The 21,911-nt window shown below is 36.1% G+C and overlaps 1 protein-coding gene across 3 annotated transcripts in view; it reads left to right on the top strand.

The window, feature by feature from the left end:
* Window positions 1–21,911, top strand: part of FAM13A (family with sequence similarity 13 member A) — a 364,348-nt gene that overhangs the window by 147,281 nt on the left and 195,156 nt on the right. For all 3 annotated transcript variants that reach the window (XM_045994271.1, XM_045994281.1, XM_045994291.1), the window contains one exon: window positions 10,559–10,712. In XM_045994271.1, the coding sequence (XP_045850227.1) occupies window positions 10,559–10,712 (154 nt within the window). The remainder of the gene's footprint in view (window positions 1–10,558; window positions 10,713–21,911) is intronic.

Consider the following 21,911-nt stretch of genomic DNA (forward strand, 5'->3'; position numbering starts at 1 on the left):
TCTTCTTTGATTTCCTGGTTGACCCATTCATTCTTTAGAAGGATGCTGTTTAGTCTCCATGTATTTGGGTTCTTTCCAGCTTTCCTCTTGTGATTGAGTTCTAGCTTCAGAGCATTGTGGTCTGAAAATATGCAGGGAATGATCCCAATCTTTTGATACCGGTTGAGACCTGATTTGTGACCCAGGATGTGATCTATTCTGGAGAAGGTTCCATGTACGGCTAGTTTATTTTATATAAAATAATCCCCTCAATGTTTATTCATATTGTAGTGCATTGCAGAATTTTCTTCCATTTTTAAGGCTGCATAGTTTTCCAGCATATGTCTATACCACATTTTGCTTATCGATTTAGCCGTAGATAGTTGGATTGCTTCCACATTTTAGCTGTTGTGAATAATGCTATTATGAACGTGGATGTACAAAAATCTCTTTCAGACCTTGCTTTCAGGTTTTTTGGGGTATATGTCCAGAAGTGGAATTTGTGGATAATATGGTAATTCTATTTTTAATTTGTTGAGGAACTGCCATACTTTTTCTCTTAGTGGCTCTACTTTTATATTCCCACCAACAGTGCACAAGAGTTAAAATTTCTCTACATCCTCGCCAACACCTGTCGTTTTCTGATTTTTTGATAGTAGCCATTCTATGTGTGTGAGGTGATATCTCATTGTCGTTTTTATTTGCATTTTCCCTAATGATCAGTGATGCTGAACAGCTTATTGGCTATTTGTATATCTTGTGCTTATTGGATATTTACATATCTTCCTTGGAGAAATGTCTGTTCAAGTCTTTTACCAATTTTTAAATCAGATTTCTTTTTTGTTAAAATTTAGGAATTCTCGGGCGCCTGGGTGGCTCAGTGGGTTAAGCCGCTGCCTTTGGCTCAGGTCATGATCTCAGGGTCCTGGGATCGAGTCCCGCATCAGGCTCTCTGCTCAGCAGGAAGCCTGCTTCCCTCTCTCTCTCTCTGCCTGCCTCTCTGTCTACTTGTGATCTCTGTCAAATAAATAAATAAAATCTTAAAAATAAAATAAAATAAAATCCACGTCATCGCAAATGATGGAACTAGAGTGTATCATGCTTAGTGAAATAAGTCAATCGGAGAAAGACAACTATCATATGATCTCCCTGATATGAGGACATGGAGAAGCAACATGGGGGGTTAGGGGGATAGGAGAAGAATAAATGAAACAAGATGGGATTGGGAGGGAGACAAACCATAAATGACTCTTAATCTCACAAAACAAACTGGAGGTTGCTGGGGGGAGGTGGGATTGGGAGAGGGGGAGGGGGCTATGGACATTGGGGAGGGTATGTGCTATCGTGAGTGCTGTGAAGTGTGTAAACCTGGCGATTCACAGACCTGTACCCCTGGGGATAAAAATACATTATATGTTTGTTAAAAAAAAAAAAAATTGGAAGGGGAGGCGAACCATAAGAGACTATGGACTCTGAAAAATAACCTGAGGGTTTTGAAGGGTCAGGGGTGGGAGGTTGGGGGAACAGGTAGTGGGTAATGGGGAGGGCACGTTTTGCATGGAGCACTGGGTGTTGTGCAAAAACAATGAATACTGTTACGCTGAAAAAATAAAATGGAAAAAAAAAATAAAATTTAGGAATTCTCTATATAATTTGGGTATTGGTTCCTTTTTAAATATATGATTTACATATATTTTCTCCCATTCTGTGGGTTATCTATCTATTTAACTCTGTAGATAGTGTCATGATGCACAAAATTTTTAAATTTTCTTGAAGTCTCATTTGTCTATTGTTCTTTTGTTGCCTGTGCCATACATGTCATATCCAAGAAATCATTGCCAAAATCAATGTTATGAAGTTTTTGATTTTTGTGTTTTTTTACAAGAGTTTTATCGTTTTAGAATTTTGGTCCATTTTGAATTAATTTTTGTATAAGATGTTAGGTAACAGAATAACTTCATTCTTTTGCATGCGAATATCCAGCTTTTGCAGTAGTATTTGTTGAAAGATAGTCCATTTTGAATTCAGTGGTGTTAACACCCTTGTCAAAACTGATTTGACCATATAAGCAAAGATTCCTTTCTGGGCTCTCTGTTGTATTCCATTTGCCTGCCTTGATGCCAATACCTCACTGTTTTGATGACTGTAGCTTTGTAGTAGATGTTGAAATCAGTAAATGTGAGTCTTCTATTTTTGTTCTTTATTGAGTTTGTTTCAGCTATCAGGGATCACTTGAGATTCCATATGAATTTTAGGATGGGCTTTTCTATTTCTGAAAAAAAAAATACTGTTGCAATTTTGATAGAGATTGCATAGAATCTGTAGATTGCTTTGGCTAATAATTTGCCTTTTAATGATACTAAGTCTTCTAATCTACAAACATTAGATATTTCTAGTTACTTTTTTTTAAATTTCCTTCACCAGCATTTTGTAGTTTTCATTGGATAAGCATTTTACCTCCTTGGTTAAATATATTCCTAAATATTTTATTCCTTTTGATGCTATTGCAGATGAAATAGTTTTGTGATTTCCTTTTCAGATAGTTCATTGTTTATAGAAATGCAGTTGATTTTTATCAGTTGACTTTGTATCCTGCTACCTTTCTTAATTTGGTTTTTAGGTCTAACACATTTTTGTGTAACCTTTGGGGATCTTAAGATCATATTATCTGCAGACAGAGGTAATTTTACTTCTTGCTTTCCAGTTTGAATGTCTTTAATTTCTAATTTCTCTGGCTAGAACTTCCAATACTATGTTGAATAGTGAAAAGGAGGCATCCTTGCCTTGTTCTTGCTCTTAAATTAAAAGTTTTCATTTTTTCACCATTGAATATGATGTTTGCTAAGGACTTTTCATATATGGGTTTTATTGTATTAAGATATTTTTCTGTTTTTGCTAGTTTATTGAGTGTTTCTTATGATACAAGGGTGTTGAATTTTGTCAGATGTTTTTTCTGCATCAATCAAGATGACCATCTGGAATTTTTTCCTACTTTCTGTTGCTGTGGCTTATTACATTGATGGATTTTTGTAGTTGAACCATCTGTACATTCCAGGAGTAAATCCTATGTGGTCATGCTATATAATCCTTTTAACATGCTGCTGAATTCTGTATGATAGTATCTTGTTGAGAATTTTTGCATCATTGTTCATAAGACGTTTTGGCATGTAGTTTTCTTATAGTAGTCTTTGTCTGGCTTTGACATAGGTCATGTTGGTCTCACAGAATGAGTTAAGTGTTTTCTCCTTCTCAGTTTCTTGGAAATGTCTGAGAAATACTGGTATTAGTTTAAGTGTTTGGTAAAACTTACCAGTGAAGTCATCAGGTCCAGGGCATTTCTTTTGGGAAATTTTTGATTATTGATTCAGTCTTCTTATAGGTCTATTCAGATTTTCTATATCTTCATGATTCTATCTTGGTAGGATAGTGTTTCTAGGAATTTGTCCATTTCATTTGGATTATCCAGTTTGTTGGTGTACAAATATCATAGTATACTCTTAAAATTCTTTTTTATTTCTATAGAATCAGTAGTAATATCCCCACTTTAATTTCAGATTTTAACAATTTGAGCACCCCTTTCTCTTTTTTCAGTTCATCTAGTTAAAAGTTTGTCAGTTTTGTTGATCTTCTCAAAGAAGCAACTTTTGGTTTCATTGATATTTCTGCTATTTCCCTATTTCATTTATCTCTGCTCTAATCTTTATTATTTATTTCCTTCTGCTAGGTTTGTGTTTATTTTTTTTTTCTTTCCTAGTTCTTTAAGTTGTAAAGTTAGGTTTTTTTAATTTGAGGTCTTTCTTACATTTTAGTGTGTTTACAGCTATAAACTTCTTCCTTAGGCTTAGTTTTGCTGCATCCCATAAATTTTGGTTTTGTTGTGTTTTCATTTTCATTCATCTCTAAATATTTTCTAATTTTCCTTTGAATTTATTTTTTGTTTCATTGATTGCTTAAGCATAATTTCACAATTTTGTGAATTTTCCAATTTTCTTGATGTTATTATTTCTAACTTCATCCCATTGTGGTCCAAGAAGTTACTTTGTAAAATGAATATCTTTTTAAATATATTGAGATTAATTTGTGGCCTAACATATGGTATATCCTGGAAAATGTCCCATGTACACTTGAGGAAAGTGATTATTCTGATTGGTGTTGGGTAAAATAGTCTGTGTGTGTCTGATCTAGTTTGTTTTTAAGTGCTCCATTTCATATCTTCTGTCTGGTTATTCTATCCATTGTTGGGAGTAGGGTATTGAACTCATGAACTATTGTAGACTCTTTATTTCTACGTTAAATTCTGTCCATTTTTTTCTTCATATATTTTGATGGTCTGTCATTAGCTATGTAAGTGTTTATAATTGTTATATCTTCTTGCTGTATTGAAACTTTTATTAAATATAATGACTTTCTTTGTCTCTTTTAAACTTTTTTTATTTTAAGTTTATTATGTATGATATTACTGTAGCCACCCATGTTCTCTTTCACTTACTATGTATGGATTATCTTTCCCTGTCCTTTTACTTTTAACCTGTTTGTGGCTTTGAATCTCAAGTGAGTCTGTTGTAGACAGAATGTAGTTAGACGACATGTTCTTTTTTTTTTTTTTTAAAGATTTTTTTTTAATTTATTTGACCAGAGTAAATCACAAGAGAGGCAGGCAGAGAGAGAGGAAGGGAAGCAGGCTCTGCGCTGAGCAGAGAGCCCAACGTGGGGCTCGATCCCAGGACCCCGAGATCATGACCTGAGCCAAAGGCAGCGGCTTAACCCACTGAGCCACCCAGGCGCCCCTAGACGACATGTTCTTATTCATTCTACCAGTCTCTATCTTTTGGAGAATTTAATCCATTTACATTTAAAGTAATTACTGGTAAGGAGGGACTTGTGTCATTGTGCTATAGGTTTTCTATGACCTTACAGTATTTTTGTCCTTCATTTACTGCATTACTGTTTTCTTATGTATTTAGTTAAATTTTTTTTGAAGTATAATGTTTAAATTTTCTTCACATTCTCTTTTGTTTACATGCTATAGGCCTTTTCTTTGTGGTTACCATGAGGATTACATCTAACATCCTAAACTTGTAACACTGATAATTTGAATAAGTATTAGCTTTACTTCAGTAACATACAAAAACTGCTCCAGGGTGCCTGACTAGCTCAGCTGATAGAGCGTGTAGCTCTTGATCTCAGGTTCATGAGTTTGAGCCACATGTTGGGCCTAGAGATTACTTAAAAAACAGAACAAATTAAAACTCTGTTATTTTATAGCTCCATCCATATCTCTTTCAGTTATTGATGTCACAAAATTATATCTTTGTATATTTTTTGCCCCAAAACATAAAGTAACATTTTTTTACATTTTTCACATATTTGTCTATTTTTATGTAGATGTAATTGACATTATGTTAGTTTTAGGTGTATAGCATAATCATTCAGTATAGTGTACATTGTAAAATGATGACCACAATAAGTCTGAGTTAACATCCATCACTATACATACCTACAAACGTTTTTTTCTATGATGAGAACTTTTAAGATACTCTATTAGCAACTTTCAAATATACAATACAGTATTATTAACATATAGTCATTATGCTGTACATTAAATCCCCAGGACATTTATTTTATAACTAGAAGTTTGTACCTTTAGACAACTTTCACCCACTTTGCTCATCCCTCACCACCTCTGACAATGATCAATTTGTTCTCTGTATCTATGACTTCAGTTTTTTGTTTTGTTTCTTGAATATTTGTTTTAGATTCCACATATACATGAAATTTTTTGTGGTATTTGTCTTTCTCTGACTTATTTTGTTTGGCATAGTGCCTTCAAGGTCATCCATGTTGTTACAAAAGGCAGGATTTCCTTCCTTTTTAAGGCTGAATAGTATTCCTATGACTGTGTATGCCATATCTTTTTTTTTTCAGTAGCCAACATATAGTAGTACATCATTAGTTTTTGATGTAGTGTTAAGCGATTCATCAGTTTCGTATAACACCCAGTGCTCATCATAGCACGTGCCCTTTTTATACCCACAACCCAGCCACCCCATCTCCCCCCTGCCTTGCAATTCTCAGTTTTTTTCCCAGAGCAGAATTTCTCATGGTTTGTCTCCCTCTCTGATTTCTTCCCGTTCGGTTTTCCCTCTCTCCCTTTCCTCCTTTCCCTGTGGTCCTCCATGCTATTCCTTACGTTCCACATATGGGGGAAACCATATAATAATTACCTTCTCTGCCTGACTTATTTCACTTAGCATAATCCCCTTCAGTCCCATCCATGTCGATGCAAATGGTGGGTATTTATCCTTTCTGATGACATAGTAATATTCCATTGTATATATGAACCACATCTTCTTTATCCATTCATCCTTGATGGACATTTAGGTCTTTAATCCATTTTGAGTTTGTTTTTGTGTATGCTGTAAGAAAGTGGTCTAGGTTCATTCTTTTTTATGTAGCTGTCCCGTTTTCTCAACACCATTTGTTGAAGAGACTGTCTTTTTTCCATTGGAATTTTTTTTTTTTTTTTTTTTTTTGACAGAGAGAAATCACAACCAGGCAGAGAGGCAGGCAGAGAGAGAGAGGAGGAAGCAGGCTCCCCGTGGAACAGAGAGCCTGATGTGGGGCTCGGTCCCAGGACCCTGAGATCATGACCTGAGCCGAAGGCAGAGGCTTTAACCCACTAAGCGCCCCTCCATTGGATATTCTTTATAGCTGTGTCAAAGATTAATTGATGATATAATCGTGGATTAATTTCTGGGTTTTCTATTCTGACCCATTGATCTATGTGTCTATTTTTGTGCCAGTACCGTATACTCTTTTGATTACTACAATTATGTAATATATCTTGAAGTCTGAAATTGATTTTCTTTTCTTTTTCAAGGTTGCTTTGGCTATTTGGGGTCATTTGTGGTTCCATACAAATTTTAGGATTGTCCATTCTAGTTCTGTGAAAAATGTTGTTTATATTTTCATAAGGATTGCATTAAATGTGTAGATTGCTTTGAGTATTATAGGCATTTTAACAATATTCTTCCAGTCCATGAACATGAAATATCATTCCTTTCCTTATGTCATCTTCAATTCCTTTTATCAATGTTTATAGTTTTCAAAGTACAGGTCATTCACCTCTTTGGTTAGGTTTATTTCTAGGTATCTTATTATTTTGGGTGCACTTATAAATGGGATTGTTTTCTTTGTTTCTCTTTCTCCTGCTTCATTATTGGTGTATAGAAATGCAACAGATCTCTGTGCATTAATGTATCTGTGACTTCACTGAATTCGTTTGTCAGTCCTAGCTGGGTTTTTGTTTTTGTTTTTTTTTGGTGGAGTCTTTTGGATTTTCTTTATATAGTATCATGTCATCTACAAATAGTGAAAGTTTTACTTTTTGCTTCCAATTTGGATGCCTTTAATTTCTTTTTGCTGTCTGATGATGTGACTAGGACTTATAGTAGTATTATATTGAATAAAAGTGGTGAAAGGGGACTTCCTTGTCTTATTTCTGACATTAGGGAAAAGGCTCTCAGTTCTTTCCCATTGAAGATGATGTTTGCTGTGGGTTTTTCAGAAGTCTTTTTTTTTTTTTTAATGTAATCTTCTCCCCCAACTTGGGCTTTAATCCATGACCCCGAGATCAAGAGTCATACCCTTCACCGACTGAGTCAGCCAGGCACCCCAGTCAAAAGTGCTATGAGGCTTTTATATACAGACATTATTTTGTTGCATTATGTTTTTTCTAAATCTACTTTTTTGAGGGTTTTTATCATGAGTGGGTGTTTTACTTTGTCAAATGCTTTTCTGAGTCTATTGAAATGAGTATATAGTTCTTATCCTTTCTTATAGTGATGTGATGTATCAAGTTGATTGATTTGTGAATATTGAACCATCCTTGAAACCCAGGAATAATCCCACTAGATCATGGAGAATTGTTTTTTTAATGTATTGTTGGGTTTGATTTGCTAGTACTTTGTTGAGAATTTGTGCAACTATGTTCATGAGAGATATTGGCCTGTAGATCTTTTTTGTGTGTGTGTGTGTGTGTGGTGTCTTTATTTGGCTTAGGTATCAGAGTTATGCTGGCCTCATAGAATGAATTTGGAAATTTTCCTTCTTTTTCTATTTTTTGGAATAGTTTGAGAAGATAGGTATTAACTCTTCTTAAATATGTGGTAGAATTTGCCTGTGAAGCTGTGTGGTCCTGAACTTCTGTTTGTTGGGAGTTTTTTGATTACTGATTCAGTTTCTTTTCTGAAAATCAGTCAGTTCAAAGTTTTATTTCTTCCTGCTTCAGTTTTGGTAGGTTCTGTGTTTCTAGGAATTTTCTTATTTTTTCTAGGTTGTCCAATTTGTTGGCATATAATTTTTCATAATATTCTCTAACAATTATTTGTATTTCTGCGGTGTCAGTTGTTATTTCTCCTCTTTCATTCATGATTTTGTGAGTCCTCTACCCTCCCCACCCCCCTTTTGGATGGGTCTGTATAGAGTTTTATCACTTTTGTTGATCTTTTCAAAGAACTAGCTCCTTGTTTCATTGATCTATTCTCTTGTTTTTGGTGGGTTTTTTTGTTTTTGTTTGTTTGTGTGTTTTTAGTTTTTACATCATTTAAATCTCCTCTAATCTTTATTATTTCCTTCCTTCTGATGGTTTTAAGGTTTTGTTTGTTGTTCTTTTTGTAGTCCCTTTAGGTGTAAGGTTAGGTTGTTTATTTCAGATTTTTCTTGCTTATTGAGGTAAGTCTATATTGCTATAAACTTCCCTCTTAGAACCACTTTTGGTACATCCTACACATTTTGAGCAATACTGTTTTAATGTACTTGTTTCTTTCTTTTATTTCCTGGTTGACTCAATGACAGTTCTGATATCCAGTTTGGCAAATGTGGGGAATCTCTTGACTAGGTTTCAAGCCCTGGAAATACTCCTCCATGGCTTTCAACTTCACACTCTTTTTTCATTCTGCTCTCTGAGCCATCCACCAGTTTAAATGAAAGGCAGCACTTATTTGAAGCTTACATGATATTTACATTATAGGAGTTTCATGATTTCAAGTCTTACATTCAGATCTTTAACGCATTTTAAGTTGATTTTGTGTATGGTATGAGGTAGTGGTTCAGTTTCATTCTTTTGCACATATCTGTTCAGTTTTTCCATCCTGTCCTTCCCCCATTTTATATTCCTGGTTCCTTTGCGATGGATTAATTGACCATAAAAGTGTGGGTTTTATTTCTGGACTTAACACACAGGGAAGGCCATGTGAAGATGGAGCAGAGAGAACTTTAAGATGCTGTCCTTGATTGAATATTGAAGTGATACAGTTATAGCCAAGGAATGCTACCAGTTAGTGTGGCCCTGCTTATAACTTAATTTCTACCCCATGATACTGATTGTACTCTGCTGGCCTCCAGAACTGTGAAAGAATAAATTTCTCAATTTATTAAGAAATAATTGTCTCAAGCAGCAGTACATGATAATTTGTTACAGCAGCCACAGGAAACTAATATAGATGGGTATTAACACCTCAGTGTTGCTTTTTAAATGCATTTTCACTGATTATTCAATGAAGTTGAGTATCTTTGCATCATAAGATTATTGATGTCTACCTGTTTTCTTCTATGAGTTTTTCAACTCCTGCCCTTTCTTTCTTTCTTTTTTTTTAAATTTACTTCCTTATTGAGTAGTAGGAATTCTTTGCATAATCTTACCGTTAATGCCCATGTTACTGAAGAGATACTCATGCCTGTAGCTAATGTTTCTACCTTATTTATGGTATCTTCTGCATTCAGAAGATCTTTTGCACATTTTTTTTCATTAGGAATTTTTTTTTTTAAGATTTATTTATTTGACAGATAGAGACCACAAGTAGGCAGAGAGGCAGGCAGAGAGAGGAGGAAGCAGGCTCCCCGCTAAGCAGAGAGCCCGATGCGGGACTCGATCCCAGGACTCTGGGATCATGACTGTAGCCGAAGGCAGAGGCTTTAAACCACTGAGCCACCCAGGCACCCCTCATTAGGAAATTTTTAAACATACCCAAAAGAGCGAATAGTATATAGTATAATAAATCTTTTATATACCCATAACTCTGCTTCAACAGTAATCGGTATTTTTTTCTGGAAGTATTCATATTTTTCGTTAAGTTTTGTACTTTTTGTGCACTAAGAAGTCCTTCAGTAAAGATTGTGTTGCTTTTGTTTCTGCCTGCAGCTATTTCTGTCATGATAAAACATTGATTCTTTTTGTTATAACACTTGTTTTTAATCACTTTTGCATTTTAATCACTACACTTATGTGTAGCAATTTCTAATATATACAAAGCATTATGGCACCCATGTTAATCTATACCTTCTTCCTGAACATGTACTTTCTTATTCAGCACAAGCTATTGATGCAGATCTTGTCCCAGAAACATCATGCATCATGATGCAGTAACATCACTGTAGAGCTTGTTAAAAATTGCATGTGTCCTTATAAGAAGGTTAATCAATCATATAGGAAATGTCAAAATATATGCCTGAGTCAGCTGTGCTATCATATTTTGTTTTTACGAAATAATTCCTCTCATTTTTTCCTCCTTTTTTCTAGTGTGCCACCTGGGCTTGAAGGCATGAAAGAACAAGACATCTGCAACAAGATAATGGCTAAATTACTAGAAAATTATAATACTCTGTTTGAAGCAGAGTATACAGAAAATGATAACCAGAGATGTGAAAACCTGGCTAGGCTTATCATAGTAAAGGTAAGTAACTTTGGAATCTTCAGTATTGCTTATATTTTGAATGGAAGATATTTTATTTAAATTATTCTTTATCATAAAAATGTCATGGACATAATTTAGATTATTATTCCTGTGTTTATTGAATTCTGTTATGAAATATGTCCTCTGTATCAAGTATTTAACCGATCTATATTCCCCTAAAGTTGAAAGATAATTGCAAATTGATGTTTCCTTGCTGCTGTAAAATCATCTCAAAATCACTTATGTGAGCCCACCGCTCACTGATTTTTATAGAAGTCTGGTGTTACAGCAAGGATTCATGCTTATGGCTATGTTCAGGAGTGCTAGCTTACTGAGTAGATTGCAAGTTCCTGAAGATAATATTACTGTGTCTTTTTGTTGCTCTTGTGTCTGGCACACTTTCAAGTTCAACCTCAGATTTTAAGTCCCACATATATAGTCCCTGGCCACTATCATCGGTAAAGGAGAATATTTTTATAAGCTGTAAAAGAATCCCTGACAATACTTACCTCTACCTTTTTATACATTGGCTGATCATTTATAACCTATCCTTTACACATTAGGGAAATACATGTTTGTCTCTAAAGAGAGTCTGAGAATAAACCAAATCAAATCCTCCTGGGAAGTCATCTTATTTCTTTCTCATTTATATTTGAGGCAAATCATGATGGAGTGATATGGGAGGTTCCCTTAGGAAGGTTCCTGAAACGCATGTTCACAGACTGCATTATACCAATTGACTCATATGGCAATGAATGATAAAGCCCAAGTACTTGTTTTGATCATTGAAGGGTTATTTTCATCTCTTCTTTCAGTTGAGACCATGACTTTGAAGAAGAAATAAAAGGTAAAGAGTATCAAGTAGCACCCTTCCAAAAAAGCAAAAGAAGACCAAAAACTAGGTTTTCTTAACCAGGGCTTATGTTGTTAATACAACAGACTCCCCATAAAGAGTATAATACATCTGCAAGGAAAGCATTTACCTGGAATCTTCCCAAACTGATAAAGAGAACTCTAAACTAAAATTTGAGGGAAGGGAAGAATAATGCACAGTTAAAATGACAAAATGAGATAAAAGTATAACCTGAGTTGGAGGCAACACAATGGCTGAGAGAATGTGTCAGTGATTCACAAGAAAAAATATGGGGAAAGAATACACCAGTTTTGCTACAAAAAAATTAAATAAATTTTTTTAAATAGAAAAAAAAATCTTTAATTTGTTCCTCTAGTTCCTGTAGTACTACTTTCCAAAGTTCTCTTTTTAAAATATTAAAAAGTAATTAACTTTGTTTCACTGTATCTCTGATACACATTTTTTTAACAGTTGTACTTTTTAACTAGAGCTGATAAGGTAATAAGATAAGCCTAAAATATAATGAAAATAGAAAAATAAGACCTAGGCAAGACAAACTTGCTGAGATGCAGGTATTAACTGGAATGTGCCAATATGCTGTGCAGAGAGAATGATACCTGTTGAAATACGAGGAAGGAGTTCCTGCTTGGAAATCATTGAGCTACTAGGTTTAAGTCTGGTGGAGAACTTAGCAAGAGAGTAGATAGATAAGACATACACTAGATAAGACATACAAAGAGTCAAATACAGATATCTTAGCTAGATGAAAAATAAGACTGCTACTCTCCTAATGCAGGTTTCTGATCTGCCCTAGAGGCAGATAAAGGTCGTGGTTGGAAACTACATTTCTATACTGTGGAAGAATCATTCTGCTAAAGCAAAATAGTTGGTCCATTCGTTACTGGTCTTCATGATAGTCTCATCTCAGAGGGTAGATTATTCTACAAGGGAGTATGATGTTCTGGATCCTAGTTTCAGTCAGTAAGGATGAAATGGAAGTTACAAAAATTATTTTAATGGAATATGCCAGTGCCATTTTAGGGTCTATAAAAATAACATGCTGATCACAGTTAGGTATGTAAAGTTGGATATTGTTTAGAAAACAGATTCTTTTAATTCCCCAAATCATAGAAATATTAGATACAAACCAAAAGGAAGCTGGGTTAAAAAGGAAATGGGATTCTTTCCATAGTTTGGCTATTGTAGACATTGCTGCTATAAACATTCGGGTGCACGTGCCCCTTCGGATCACTACGTTTGTATCTTTAGGGTAAATACCCAGTAGTGCAATTGCTGGGTCATAGGGTAGTTCTATTTTCAACATTTTGAGGAACCTCCATGCTGTTTTCCAGAGTGGTTGCACCAGCTTGCATTCCCACCAACAGTGGAGGAGGGTTCCCCTTTCTCCGCATCCTCGCCAGCATCTGTCATTTCCTGACTTGTTAATTTTAGCCATTCTGACTGGTGTGAGGTGATATCTCATTGTGGTTTTGATTTGTATTTCCCTGATGCCGAGTGATGTGGAGCACTTTTTCATGTGTCTGTTGGCCATCTGGATGTCTTCTTCGCAGAAATGTCTGTTCATGTCCTCTGCCCATTTCTTGATTGGATTGTTTGTTCTTTGGGTGTTGAGTTTGCTAGATGTCCATCAACAGATGAATGGATAAAGAAGAAGTGGTATATATATATATATATATATATATATATATATATATATATACATACACACACACACATATATGGAATGGAATACTATGCAGCCATCAAAAGAAATAAAATCTTGCCATTTGCGACAATGTGGATGGAACTAGAGGGTATCATGCTTAGTGAAATAAGTCAGTCGGAGAAAGACAACTATCATATGATCTCCCTGATATGAGGGCATGGAGAAGCAACATGGGGGGTTAGGGGGATAGGAGAAGAATAAATGAAACAAGATGGGATTGGGAGGGAGACAAACCATAAGTGACTCTTAATTTCACAAAACAAACTGAGGGTTGCTGGGGGGAAGAGGGGTTGGGAGAGGGGGAGTGGGGTTATGGACATTGGGGAGGGTATGTGCTATGGTGAGTGCTGTGAAGTGTGTAAACCTGGCGATTCATAAACCTATACCCCTGGGGATAAAAATACATTATATGTTTATAAAAAAATAAGAAATAAATAAAAAATTTTAAATCATGGAAAAAAAAAGGAAATGGGAGGCTTAAAATGAAATCATTAACATACTGAAAAATTGGAAAAATGGAAGGAAACTGAAAAAAAACCTGAAAAACATGTTCTGATCATGCTCATGAGCTCAGCTTTCGAAGGGATATGTACAAGAAGAAAAAACTGGCACAAAACAAGGGATGAATATACATGAATGACAGACATATAAAATGAGAATAAGCTTAGGCTCATGGAAGCTACTATATATCTAACTACTTATCTCAGTATAGAAAAGGGCTTTTAAGGGGAAGAAGTACTAAATGTATCCACCAACACACCTCTGTGTACCCCAGTGTGGGCAACAGAGTCACAAAGGATTGCATAATCTTCTCACAATATCCTAGTGGACTATATGGAGATATGGGGCTCAGATAATGTAAGTTTAGTTGCCTTTGGACCATGATGAGAGACTTTGAGTGTGGATTGGTGTTAACTTCGGGGCAGGTCTCTACATTTTTTTGTGTTATTTTCAGTATTTTAATCATTGACTTAAATGAGTGTATACTTGGCACATTTGCAAATGAAATAAAGTTAGAAAAATAGATTAGATTTTGGATGGCTGGATATGTAAATCAATAAGATGACACGTGTGTGTGTGTGTGTGTGTGTGTGTGTGTGTGTGTGTGTGTGTGTTTATACACAGCCATTTCTCTCTTATTTCTTGCTTGGAACAAAAGAACCAAAGCATTTTATCTGGGCTTTCAGCAAAGTGCTGAGGTCAGAGGGGTCCCTCCCATAGCTGCAAGGGATAGATGAGTCACAAGGGTCTAGACTGCCATCCTTCTTAGGTAGTAATTGACTTAAAGGAAGATAGAGACAGTTCTACCAAGGAGATGTAAGGCAAAGTATGCCGGGAGCAGAGGGCCTCTGGGAAAGATTCTCATCCCTGATTAAAAAGAATGCTTTAAGTTAAAACCAGAGCTATGGTTTGCCTCTAGGTATAGTTGACTCTGATGGTTGTGATTGACTAGGAAAATGCCTAAGGGAACTCTCTGGGTGTAATGAAAATGTTCTTTATCTCAGTAGGGATATGGGTTACATGGGTGTATGCATTTGTCAAAACTCATACAACTTTACACTTAAGATTTATCCATTTAACTTAATGTAAATTATTTTTTAATTTTTAATTACAAAGTAAGAAAGGTAGCAGGCCTTTGAGAAAGAGGCCCGTCTCTTCCATCCTGCTTTCAGATGTTATCACCTGAAGGTATGATGCTTGGAGCTGCTGCCACTGTCTCTGCCCTTGATGAATGTACCACTGACACACTGAAGTTGGCAGTTAATGGAGGAGAAAGGGTGGGTTCCTCATCGCTGATGTGCTGAACCAACCCGGGACACACAAACCTCTAGACTTCGAGTTACGTGAGGGAAATAAAGATCCTCAGAGTATAAACTAGTTTTAGCGGAGTGTTCTGTTTCTTGCACCAAAAGCATTATATCTGATACGGTCAGTATAATCGGAAAGTGCTATACCTAGGTTTATAAAATGATTTGCGCAAAGATAGCCCAGAGGAGATAACTGTTAAATTGAAAATCATCCACCAATTTCTCTTCTTTTTTTCATCCACAGATTTTAGTTACTTTCTAGCACATTACAAGATGTCAGCATAATGTAATTGCCCCCCAAATACCAAAAATATATTTGTAGAGTATACCAGTAGTATGCAGAATAAAGACTGTAGGTCTCCCTGCTCTTGGTATAGGTCAGGCAGTATATGCAGCATTATCTCTGATACTGAATACTACATTCTGACTCTCCTGACAATCACCACTGTTGCACGTTTATTCTCACTAAATACATATTTGCCTGGGTGACCATCTTTTACTTTAGTTACCATACATACTGCTGATAACTTTGAAATCATAACTTGAGCCCTGGCTTGTCAGACAAACAGTAGAACTGTATTTCCCACTACCTGTAAAATGCCACACTGGTGCCTCAAATTTCTCACACAGAAAACATCATCTCCAAAACTTGTGTTCTGTCTTCTATAACCCTAATTTGCCAGTCCCCAGCCTGCCAGATTAGAATCCTTGGTTTAGCCTCGACTCCTCCTCCCTCTACCATTCCCACAGGGACTCAGATTCTGTCTTCTGTCTCTTGGATTGGGTGTCTTTTGCCTACCCATTACCTCTGCTTTAGATTAGACCTTATCACAGTCGCACAGTTCCCCACGGTTCTCCGCCTTCTAGACACATTCCCCTCCCATCTCCTTTTTACCAGTGTGATAAGAGTTCTGTGCCTAAAAAACAAGCTTGATCATAACCTGTTTCTGCCTTAAGTAGATAAACCTTTTGCTGTCATTGTTCTGTCTCATACTCTTGCTGGCAGTATGTAATTAGGATGCCTTTACTTGAAATTCAGGCCTTCCCATGTCCCCAAACAAAACTTTCTCTATTAACTATGTGAATGAATATTGAATGGTTCTTGTCATCTTCCTATTCTCTAACCTTTCTTCAGTCTCCTTTGAAGACTCTTCATTCTCAGTCAGGAATTAAATATTATTATTTCCTAGGGTCATTCTTAGGTCTTCAGTACAGAGCTCTGCCTGGCAAACCATACATACATATCTAACTGCCTAGTGATCTCTAGCACCTGCTTGTCTCATGGCCTGTGATGAGCAAGTCTCATCATCTTTCTTGTCCTTGAAGATCTAATGCTCCACTCGTCTTAATGAATGGCCCATCCATCTACACAATTGCTCCAGGTTGGTGTCCAACAGTCACTAAAACCTGTTAATTCTGTGGCCTAAGTATCTCTTCAATCTTTCCCCACCCCCACTACTACTTCCTCAAAGCCTCTCATCCAGGCAAGAGATTTGTGCTCTTGGCTCATTATCACAGCAGTCCCCTGGTGACTCAGACCGAGAGTCAGAAACTCATCGTAGGGCCCCCAAACCTGCATTTTAAAAGGCTTCCTTGGTAATATTAATAATAAGCCAGATTTGTGGATTGAGTAATCCTTGTAATCCTTGTGTAGTATGCAGTTATGAACATGTCACTTCCCATGTCAGAATTCTGCAGCGGGTTTTCTTCATCTATTCCTAGATTATAAAATCTAAGTCTTAGCAAGACAAACAAGAGTTCATAATTTGAACCCACCCTACTTATTCACACTTCCTTCCCACCACTCCTTCCCATACATTTGATGTACTAAGCTATCTTTGATATGATCGTGGAAGCAATGTCATTTCAGGCCTCCCATTTGTCAAGCTGTAGAGCTCAGTGCCTGGCATTGAAAATTCCTTGAATTCAGTAGATGGACTCTATTCGTTTTACTGAAAATAATGTCCCTGGTCACAATTTTTACATGGTATGAAATCAGTAGCAATGAGTATTTTCAAAATAATTGAATAAAATAAAGACATCATAGTTCACTGAGTACTTCATTACTGCCTTATTTTAAGAAAAGACACTAGATACTTTTAAAGAATTTAGCAGTTCTGGAAAGAGCACTGAAAATAGAATAAGATGGTCTATATTTGTAACCTGGCTACTCAGCAATATTATTGGGTAATTTATATTACCTGTTTCTATTTCGTGTTATGTAAAATGGCAAATATCCTATAGATTTATTGTGGGATTCAAACCATTAATGCTTGTGAAAGTATTTTCAAAGCCAGTTAAATAGTATAGAAATATGAAGTATTAAATTGTGGGGGGAGAGTGAGAACATAGGATGAAGAGTAATTGATGAAGACCTTGGCTTACTTTGAAATGATTGGTCAAGGATACTTCAGTAGATATATTTTATCAATAACCTTAGGGCAACAAAGCTTATTCTAATCTAGAATAAGACAGAATAGGATAGAACTTCCAGTTTGTGTGCCTCTGGGCAAATTATTCAGTCTCTCTTTCAACCTTAGTTTCCTCATCTATAAAGGTAGGAAAACTATCACTATCTAATTTGGCTATTTTTTGTTATGATTAAATGAAATAAAAATAGCAAGTTTTCAATAAACTTTAGCTTGGAAAAAAAATCATTAGGTTCACATCACCTTTATGATATTATCTTACTTCTCTTTACCTGAAAGGGAATCAGGCTTGATGCTGGAAGGAAAACAGAGTCAAAAGCAGAAAAATGAGGTTGACAAACAGATGTGTAACTCACGACAGAAGAGTTACTGCTTCTAGACATTTCTTGCTATTAATTCACTATTATAGTTTTTTTTAAATTATGACTATATTAAGTATTATTGAGTGCCTGCTATGTGCAAAGCATTGTTCTAGGCACAAGGAATACATCAATAAGCAACAGACAGAAGTCTCTGCCTGTATGAAGCAGCTTATATTCTAATGAAGATATAATAAACAATAGTAAATAATTAAGAAACTAGTATGTCAGATGGTGATAGGTTCTGTGCAGAAAAAGCAGGGAAAGGGAGAATATTGGTAAGGTAGGAGAATGGCATTTGTTCATTTAAATAAGATGGTCAAATGCTTCATTGGCATGGGGACATTTGAACAGAGACTTGAAGGAAGCAGCAGCAAGCCATGAAGACACTTGAGAGAACATTCCATACAGGGGGACAAAAGGAGTACAAAGCCTTGAGGTGGGAGGATACCTGTTTTGTCTGTTCCAGCAGTCGAGAAGGCCAGTATGGTTGAATTACATGGAGCAAGGGAAGAGGTCAAAGAAAATGAGGTCAAAGAGGGAACAAGACACAGATCATGGATGCTCTTAAAGGTCACGGTAAACACTTCGACTTTTATTCTGACAGCATTTTATTAGACAGTATTGAACAAAAGAGTGCCATGACATGACTTACATATTAAAAGGATTACTTTTAGGCAGAGAATAGACTGTCGAGAGGGATAGACAGAGCAGAGAGACCCATTGGGAGTTTATCACAATAGCCTGGTTAAGAAACAATGGTGACTTGGGCCAGGGTAATGGTAGTGAAGTTGGTGAGAAGAGCTGACTAGTGAGTTAAGGTATGAAAGAACAACACAGTAGGAGGTACCAGAGACGCCAGTTAGGCTGGAGAATATTTGAGATGGGAGCAAACAAGGCTAGAAGAGTGGTGGGCTGTGAACAGAGCAGATATCTATATTAAGTAATTTTGGAGGTGGAGCAGTCTGGAGTGATGAAGAGATTTAGGTTGCGTTCACAAGCATAAGTGACTGAAGTGGAGAAGAGAAGGTCGTTCGAAGGAGATGGATAAAGGAGATGAATAAAGATATTGATGGTTTGTTCATATTGGCCCTGAATTTATCCAGGGGGATGGCAGATACTGAGGTAGCTGGGAAGGACGTGAGCCTGGTCTGCCTAGTATATACACATATATACTTTGTGTGTGTGTGTGTGTGTGTGTGTGTATACATACATATATATACTTTTATATACTTTGTGTATAAATTACATTTATATATATTTAATAAGGCTAATGACTCCTATATATAATACACAGAATAATATGTTTAATATGTTGCTCAGTTGATCTGGAGGTACTTAAATGAATATCACTGTATTCCAAATAAACATCTTGTGAGGCAGTCTTTATTAGACAGTGTCACTACTGCCCCTTACATCTTTAGGAATTTCTTTGAAATTGACTTCAGAACATGTCATTTGTGTGTCCTATTGGACATTGTCATCATTGGACTGGGAGATCCTTGTCCTTTAATGCTACATTTGATAATGGGAAATAATCAGTAGTCATTTTGAGCCATAGCAAATCACTAAGTTGGGGAACAGTGATTAAATATTAACTTTGTTGTTTAAAATTGAAACTGGCTATAAAATAATTATGCTGATTTTCCTGTGTGACTCATAAGCAAACTTAAAATAGTTTAAAAATGTTCTGAGCAAAAGCAAAATATTAGAATAACCTTTCATAGTGATTAGTTTGAGGGAAGTGCTCACTTATCAGTATGTGGTATGGCAAGACTGATTACAAAGTTGAGTCTTATTCCTGTAGCGTAAAAGTCATATAAACTGATAGATCACATCCTAAATTATTTCCCTTATCTTTTTCATGCTCAAGAACACTGTGTGTGTCTTTATTTTTCATTTAGAGCTACAGTCTAAACAAATTAACTTCAACAAATATTCATTCACTTTTTTTTTTTATATTTAATACCTACTCTGTGCAAACCTCTGGACTAAGGGGTAGGCCTCTTGAAAAAATAAATAAAACCTGTCCTTCCCCAAAAGGAACTTAAAGTCTATAACAAACACACAAAATCAGTGCAGGAGCACAGGGGCAAAAGGGAGGAGGCTTTATGCCAGGGATTACGCTGACTTTTTCTGTACATATTATCTCATTTACTTCCTACAGTAGCCCTATGAAGTAGATGAGTTTGATTCTACTTTGAACTTGAGCAAGTCTAAAGAGCAAATTACTCAGGGTCAAGAGCAGTAAGTGACAGAGCTGGGTTTTTAAATTGAAAGTACTAATTACAGGCCAAGTATAGGAATAACCAAAATCTTAGTTTAAGTTGGAATATCTGTGCCATGAACATTTGTACATTTATTCAATATGTATTATAGTAATATAGTGTCAGAGAAGATTTCTGTTCTGATTCTAGTCCTTTATGCATTCACTACTCCTAAACTTTTCTATAGTCCCTCAAGAATACTCCAGACTAGGGAGCAGTAGAGTCATAATAGGAAATAAAAAATGTTTCGGTTTTTATGCTGTTTGATGCTTTGTGATTTGGCTGTGTTATCTTTCTGTGTGGGGTGAACTTACATAGTGAAAGTGACTGACTTGTACCCCCCACTGTGTTATCATTTTGACCACCTAGGAACTCAGAGGTAGCAATAAATTAAAATTCATTTGCTCATGTCTTCAGATCAAACCTCTCTTTGGACAGCGAGCTGTACATTTTAGGTTGATTCTGAGTTTGAGGCTAAAAAATAGTGAATGATGTTTAAGAAACAAACGTGAAATTGCATAATAGAATGCTTACCTGTCTCAAGTAGGCACTTTCTAGTAGTGGCGACTGATTAGATTATCGATGAATGTAAAGCATTGAGTAATAAAAGTAGTATTAGAAGTTACTGCTTAACTTGGGATACTTCTGTGACTCCAGTGTTTAGATCATAGTCACATATTTACAATTCAGATAGCTGTTAATTCTTTTCCCCAGACATTTTGTTTTGTAGAGTGTTTACAAATAAACACTAGAAAGTCATGTCTGCTCAGGAATCGTTAGATTAGATATATCTGCCAGGTGTTAATTTCCTTCTTTCTTATAATGAATACTTAACAGAAGCCAGACTAAATTGCTTTGCTAATGAAAACATCATTATGCTCCGCAACCTTTAAACTACTTACAGTGAGGTGGCAGTATTTTGGAACTGACCCTCAGAAGTTGCCTACTTTATTTATTATTTATATATTTATTTATTTAAGACAGGGTGAGATCGAGAGAAAGAATGAGAAGGGGCAGAAGGAGAGGGAGAGGGATAATCCTAAGCAGGCTGTATGATGGGCTTGACACAGGGCTGGATCTCAATGACTCTGAGATCATGACCTGAGCTGAAATTGAGAGTCAGATGCTTAACTGACTGAGCCACCCAGGCACCCCAGAAGTTGCCCTTTTTAAATCATTACATTCTATGTATTTGACAGGTAAGGACCCTCAGTAAATGGCATGTGAATATTTGTAGATTTTCAAAAGATTACTTGAATTTGCTTTAGTACTGAATTTCTGCTGTTTTCTTCAGTTGGTCTCCTAGCGATAGACTTTCTATTTCTGTGAGCCAGAAGTGCCTAGAAAGGAATATCCCTCCAGGGGCAGCCCTTAACCAGTGACTGAGGAGCATGGGTATATAAATTCCCAGCTTGTTTACTGCTTGGTTGAAATAATTCTTCTGTGTGTGTTATATAGTGTTTCCCAGAGCTTTCCCCTAAGTCTGAGCCTCAAAACTACTGTAAAAGCTCAATTAGCTTCATAATGATAATTTCCCTGTTAGAATCCATTTCACCGCTGAGCCACTCAAATAAACTACTTGCCCTCAATCCTTGTTACAAGATCTAATCTGCGTTGAGTGGGTGGGAGTCCAACCTAGGACATCTCAAATTCTCGTTCAGTGAAGCCCTTGCTCATCCTCCAGGTGCAGTTAATCCCCGTCTCCTCTATCGTCTTAGGGTGCTTTCTTTCTCCTTCTATTAGAACAAGTCTCACAT

Source organism: Meles meles, chromosome 2, assembly GCF_922984935.1.
Source record: "Meles meles chromosome 2, mMelMel3.1 paternal haplotype, whole genome shotgun sequence".
In the NCBI taxonomy this organism is placed as follows: domain Eukaryota; kingdom Metazoa; phylum Chordata; class Mammalia; order Carnivora; family Mustelidae; genus Meles; species Meles meles.